Genomic DNA, 7,161 nt, shown 5'->3' with positions numbered 1-7,161 from the left:
ATCACTGCACTACTCCTTGTACAAGTGTATTATAATCCGTATATTTTTAAAATTATTTATATGCATTTTTATATTTTTTTTTTTATATACATTTGTATTTTATTTATATTTTATTCAATGCTTTTAAAATTAATAAATAATGTTATTCAATGTTTTTATAATTAATAAATAATGTTATTCAATGTTTTCTTTTATCCTTTATAAATTTTCATCTCTTCAAAGTAGTGCTACATAATATAAAAAATTTAATTAATTATTTATGTAAATTATAAATAAGTGAAAATTTTTATAGCAACTACTCAATGTAAAAATTATTTTTCAAAATTAAAATTGTGTTAAAAGCGATGATATGTTACATTTTTAACCTCTGGATGCATGTAGACAAAAATGATTGGAGATGATAGGTTTTCATAAATCATAGGCCATCATACCCTACACAAATTGTGAACATTCTTGTCCTTTGAGAAACCAAATGATTTAGGAATACGGTAAAATATTTGTGCTTTGTTAATAAAGAAAAAAATTGAATGGGAATGAGAGAAAAGGGATGGATGTAATATTTTTAGAGAAGAGATTTTGTTCCTTGTTTTTTTTTATTAGATTAAATGAAAGAAAATAGAAGAAGTTCACAATTTATTATGTTTATTAAAAGAGAATGGGAGATAGTTTAAAATTATTTTTACTAATATACTCATTATTATCATAGTATAATCTGAAATTGAAACTTTTATAATAACTACGTGAAAATTAATTTTTACACCGACCAGTGCAGTGAATTGCTACACTTCTTTCCTAACCTCATTGTTCCAAAACAGGGATGACCCTACATCCATTCTGAAGTAAGCAAACAAGAAAAACAAACTAAATTTAATCACCCAAAACCATTCCAAAACTCTTAAGACTAGCACCTTTTGTTTATACCATAAATATTATGGTAGCATATTTCAGTAAAAGGTTAATATGTGGTTATTTACAATTTTAAGTAAAAATTAGTATCTTTCAGAGACTTGGCAGAAAACCGTTCAGAGTTGGACACGTAAAAAGGTCATGCGTGTAACTGTTTGCTCTATAATTATCGACCACTTCACAATGAAAAGTTGTCGTGGCCAATTTCAATGGACCACTTCACAATGAAAAGTTGCCGTGGCCAATTTCAATGGAAGGATGATATGCATGATACAATTAAAATGTGACGTGGTTTCATCCAAGGAAATGGTAAAAAAACAAACTGCCTAGGGACACATTGTAGATCCTTGAGATTTGCATCAATCAAAGTGGGACATGTGACAAGCAAATGAGTAAGCAACTACCTGCGGTTGGAAGTTGTATCATTCAAGTGGACATGACAAACACCTTTAAATAGAAAGGAAATTGGATCAGCAACATTATGTCAACTAATCAAACAGGGTTAATTAACAATTCAGTCTGCTTTCCCTTTGACGCTCAACAATTAGAGAAAGTACTCAATACCCAGGATAATTACATGCGCACAATAAATTATAGGAGTTGGGATAACTCGAATGAAAAGAAAATGAAATGTTATTATCATCAAATGCACTAAAGTCAACATTTTGATGAGAAGCAATTCATGGAAGGCTTACAAAAGATAGCTGGAACATGAAGCATCATTATATACATAATTTGAGTAAAATGGAAATTGACAACAATTTTTTTGTTGATAAATATTCAACGCAGAAATTATAAAGCATTATATACATATCAGCATCTGAATCATGATCACTAGACCATCCATCTATTTGTCATCTATAATGGTGGAAATGAGATTTGCAGTATAATAATAATACTAAGGAGATCATCAATCATCCTTCAAGTCTTTCAACCATCTTCTACTCCCAACGCAGTCAAGCACTGCTGCTCTTTCCACTCCCGAATGGCCAATGAGGTTTAGCGGGAACGCGCTTCAACGCCTTCACTCCCAATGGATTGTCCTTGCTCTGTTTCATCAAGGAATGTAAGCAAGTCAAAAACCCATCAAGAAACTACTACAAATTACCATTAGCATATAGATACAGAAAACAAAGATTAACAGGTTTAGTTCTTTACCATCAGGCAGGTCCCGGAGCCAACATTGCATACAGGGTATTCATGAGGGCAGCAACTGGCATGGTCATCACAGCAGGTGGCACCCTGGAGTGGGCAGCATCCCCACTGGAAGCAATACTTGCCGAATTCAAAGACACAGCAGCAAGTGCTGCTTTCAGCACATTCATAGTATTCGTCGCACATATTGGGAGGCTTAATTGGAGATGGAGGGGATGGGCCGGGGTTGGGGGGATTTTGGCCCTTCTTGATGGGGTAAGAGGGCTCCATCGCGATTCCACATTTGCCTGTTAGTGCAGTAGCCGTATTACGCTCCATCCTTATGTAGCCATTCTCACCCCAGCTTGCGCCCCAAGAGTTCCTCACAATCCAGTAGTCCACACCATTTTCTGTGCCATATCCAACTGCTGCGACACCATGGTCAAGTTGTGTCCCACATTTTCCCGTGAATACACCCTGTAGAGACGATAAATAAAAAAATTTCAACAAACATGGAATTGAAAACCATACCATTTTCACTTAGTACTACTATAAGGATTGGTTAATCAAGTGAATAACGAATTGACATATGCACAGCTTGAAGTCCACACTGTGCTGCGAAATATGTATGCTTTGTAACAATGGAAAAATCTAGCATCATATGAATCTAAGAAAAGAAACTTAACTACAGTGACCAAAGATTGAAGTTTACCGAGATATATAATTGGAATTCCCGGCCACCGCCTTCAATAGCAACACTCACGGGTTGACTTGCCACTGCCTTCTGCAATGCCTTCTCGTCATTTGGAGGAACATCTTCATAACCATCAATGGTAACAACCTTGGCATTTTTCTACACACCATCAAAAAAGTAAAGAACGAGAGATATATTATAATTTCTTTGACCATTTTCATTGTTTAATTTGTTCCTAAAAAAAAAAAAAAAAAAAAACTTAGCCATCAATACCCTATACTGGTCGCATATGGAATCTCTAGCTTTATAGGGGTAATCATCTTCAGTATCAATTCCACCATTGTTGATGATGAACTCAAAAGCATAGTCCATGAGACCCCCATTGCATCCTTCATTGTAGGATGTATCACAATCCACCAACTCTTGCTCCGACAACGACATCAAATCTCCGGTCACTATCTTGTTTATCCCCTCAACGGCAGCAATAGTTGAGAACGCCCAGCAACTCCCTTCATTTTTCAAATTACATTAATCAACATATGATTAATTTAAAATGCATAGGACTAAAAAAAAAATGCCTGCCAAAACAAGATTAACAAAAATATATTGTTCATGTATATAGATACACACACATGAATATGTAAGGGTTATTTTTTAATACACATCCTAGATCGGAGATCATTCTTAAGAAACGTGCAAAAAGATTTTGTATATGTACTAATACGATTTTTGAAATTGGACCATGAAACAGCTGACTTCATGCATGACGTTTTGCGGCATGTGAGGATAAATTAATAGTGCAAAAGGCAATAAATACGTAGGTATACAAATTAAAAGAAAAAATGGCTATTAATCCCACATATCTAGTCAGGTCCACCAGCAGACAAGCAATAAGATTGTTTCCCCGCTTTACTTTATGGGAATGATCACTTTTTTCCACTTGCACTCGGTTTGAATTTATTTTCATACTCGACCTAAAAAGGTTATTTCTCAGAAACAGACTATAATTGTTTTTTTCTTAATAATTATATAAAGTGTAAATAAGAAAAAGCAGATTTAGGTGGTATGGGTTCAACAACCTATAGATGCACCGGTGAGGAAACGATGATTGACGAGACAGAGAGTTGACCAAAACTAACATAGCTTAAATGGAATAAAGTGATAAGATGTGACCGACTGGTTTATTTGGAATAAAGGCATAGATGATGTTGATGATGACAATAATGATGAATTATGAACTCTATAAATATGGTGCCTAAATTCAAGGATGGAATTGAAGGATATCAATTGATTTTTATAGTAAAAAACACTAGACAATCTTACCATAAGAGCACAAATTCTGATTTTGAAACTGTAATTTTGATCAAATAATATTAAATTAATTCTTATTCCATTAATCTCACAAAACCAACTTCTGATCTCTTATGTCTTTCACTTGAAGCTCATCAATATCAGTAAAGTTTTATACTTTTCTTGGTCCCTCTTAGGGGTTATTTAGTAATTTACCAATCAAAACGTAAATAGAAAAGTTCTCTAAGATTACCATAATAAAAGGGTCATTATGGCTGATGAGTTGTAATCAATTAAATAGTTTCAAATCTAATAATTTGTCAAATATGAATACATATTACATATATATATATATATCAAATATGTATTATTGTCAAATTGCCACAAAAACTATATCTAACATATATCACCGAAAATGATCTCTAATTCTCTATCAACGGTCAAGAAGAAATTTATCATTGAATATAACCGATGAGCTCGATATATCACATGAAAAAAAAAAAAAAAAAAATTACTCAGTAAATTATATGTATCTATATATATATATTGCAGTAAATTCCAAAACTGACCCTATTTCCAACAACCAAAATTAAGAAGAGATTAATTTAAGGGAGGGCAATATCGTCAGAACAGAGAAAAAAAGGAAAAATAGCTCACCACACTGTCCTTGGTCTTTGACTCCAACGACGGCCCCTTTTTCCCTCCAATCGACGGAGTCCGGCAAGCTTTCGCCGACGAATGGAACATATCGGTCGCTCGTCTTGGGAGCCGACACCCTCCGCTTGGCCCCCAAGTACATGGACCGGTACTCCTCGTTGGTCAGATCGGCGAAACGGTTCAGACCGAGCTTGTAGGTCCGGTCCTCGGCGGCGTTGTGGTCGTCGATGAAGCGGAGGTTGTCCTTGAAGATCTGAAACCTCTTCTCTTTCTCACCCAAGGCGTTGTAAACCTTGGCGTGCTTGACGAGCCAGGACTCGTACATGGTCATCACTTCGTCGTCGGTCCTCCAACTGGCTTTGTCGCTGTGCTTTGAGTCGTAGCTGATGATCGACATGTCTAACGCCGACGAGAAGGCTAAGAACATGAAGAGAAGGACCACCATGGATACAAGAGATCGATACGAACCCATATCGATGAGAAAAATTGGAAATGGTGAGAGATTGGGATTGTGAAAAAGTGGAGAGGAGGTGGTCTTATAAAGGAAAACGAGTGGACATCACAGCAAATATATATTAAATAAATAAATAAATAAAGGTCATAAATATATATGTAATTTATTTTTATCTTACAATAAACTTGTCTTTAATTTGATTTTTGACATAAAAATAAAATAAAAAAAGAATGACAAACTCAGTTCACTCACGGCTCTCTCACTATTATGTAGTCATAAACAATTAAATTTATGCAGAAGTTAGTTTCTTATATTTTTACAATTAAATATTATAGACATATACACTTATATTGTCTTTATATAACTTAACTTTGACTTTACAGTATGGAAAATAGATATCACTAATTTATAACTTTTGGTAAAAATATTTATAGAAAGTATCATGAAAAGAAAATTCATTAATATGATTTTCATTTTATTTAGAAAGGAGGCAAGTTGTTCAAGTTATTGGAGGTAAGATTGTAATATGTGAATTTTTAAATAAAATAAAATTAAATACATATATCATTCAACCTTTTTGAAAAGAAAATTATTATTATTATTTTTTTATATTGTAGAAAAATTATCTATGTACCGAAATAAATATGGTAAGGATAATAACGTCCTTATAAATACAATTCTTTTTCTTTTTTTTTCCTGATGAAGTTTAGAAAAAGCTGGGAAAATAGAATCATGTGGATGAGATATGATAGGCTGAAATGAAAAGCAGCCGGCACGGAGAGAAAGAGACCAACCCACTATAATTTGGCCTGGGAATTAGGAGCGTTGTGAATGCCGTTTGTTTCACGCGCGTCGTCAATTGGATAAAAATAAAGTGAATTCTTTTACTGCCTTGACTGTGCATTTATATTTGTTTTACAGTCCTGGTTACCACAAGTCACAGAGGTTAAATTAATGGAACTTTTACCGGATCAATCTCTCAATTAAATCTAGTCTTTAGGCAGTATATTAAATAATTTCTTTTTATTATTTGTGATTTTGAATCAAGAATTTTTTATGGCTAAATTGCACTAACCTAATTACACATGGGTAGGTGTAACAACCGTCATTTGTCCCTCGTCGAATTTGGATGAAAAAGTGATTAGATATAAATGGCTAAGTATGCAGTATTACCCAATAACTTGAACTTTTGGATAAATAAGTAAACTCCACTCATTACAATTGATAATTATTTTTCATTTTCAAAATCTAATCGTTGATGATTTGATTTAAGGCTTGCCAAAATAAAAATGTTAAACCATCTACTTGTGTATAATTTATCCAAACCCCAAATGTGATTAGTGTAATTTTACCCTTTTTAATTTGATCTAAATTTCAATTAGACATTAAAGCAATATCATTATTAGAAATTATTGTTAAAATATAATTACACATTAGACATTAAAGCAATATCATTATTAGAAATTATTGTTAAAATATAATTACACACTGTTATTGTTATTTTTTTAATGGTAAAGTGCAACGAACCACCTTATATATAAAAATGTGCAAATACTTCTTTGGTGTTCAAAAAATCAATTAAACAAATAAAGACAATTCTTCAATTTAAAGACTGAAATACCTAAAATGTCCTAAAGACAAATTAAAAATTAAAAATTAAAACAAGGGCATTTTTATTATTTTTTTTAAAAAAATACAATTTTATTTATTTATATTTTGTATTTTTTTTTAAATACCTCAAAATTCCATTATGAGCATTTTGGAATTTTTATTAAAAAATAGTAATAATTAATTAACGACTAGGGAGCAATTTGTTACAAATTTTAAAAATATAGACATTTATATGTACTTTATAAAAAGCAAGAGTATTTCTTATATATTTTTTATATAGCATGAGGGTTTTTTTGTACTTTACCATTTTTTAAATGAAAACTTTAATTTCAGTTGAGAATTTTTATTATTAAATACAAACATTTTAAGAGTCCATCATTATGTGTCAACTAGGGGTTGGAATTTTTTTTTCACA

The 7,161-nt window shown here is 32.4% G+C and overlaps 1 protein-coding gene across 1 annotated transcript; it reads right to left on the bottom strand.

The window, feature by feature from the left end:
• Window positions 1–1,521: 1,521 nt before the first annotated feature.
• LOC132276401 (cysteine proteinase mucunain-like) lies at window positions 1,522–5,214 on the bottom strand. Its single transcript, XM_059777809.1, has 5 exons — window positions 4,682–5,214; window positions 3,008–3,243; window positions 2,753–2,893; window positions 2,065–2,517; window positions 1,522–1,955 (listed from the first exon to the last, which is right to left on the bottom strand). The coding sequence occupies exons 1-5, from the start codon at window positions 5,151–5,153 to the stop codon at window positions 1,863–1,865; spliced, it is 1,395 nt and encodes a 464-aa protein (XP_059633792.1). The 5' UTR covers window positions 5,154–5,214; the 3' UTR covers window positions 1,522–1,862.
• Between the last annotated feature and the right edge of the window lie 1,947 nt (window positions 5,215–7,161).

Source organism: Cornus florida, unplaced genomic scaffold, assembly GCF_030987335.1.
Source record: "Cornus florida cultivar Cherokee Brave unplaced genomic scaffold, ASM3098733v1 CherokeeBrave_3.0.0_Hap2_Chr10, whole genome shotgun sequence".
NCBI lineage: Eukaryota > Viridiplantae > Streptophyta > Magnoliopsida > Cornales > Cornaceae > Cornus > Cornus florida.
Note: the sequence above shows the minus strand (reverse complement) of the source record. Positions and strands in the feature narration are given on the sequence as shown.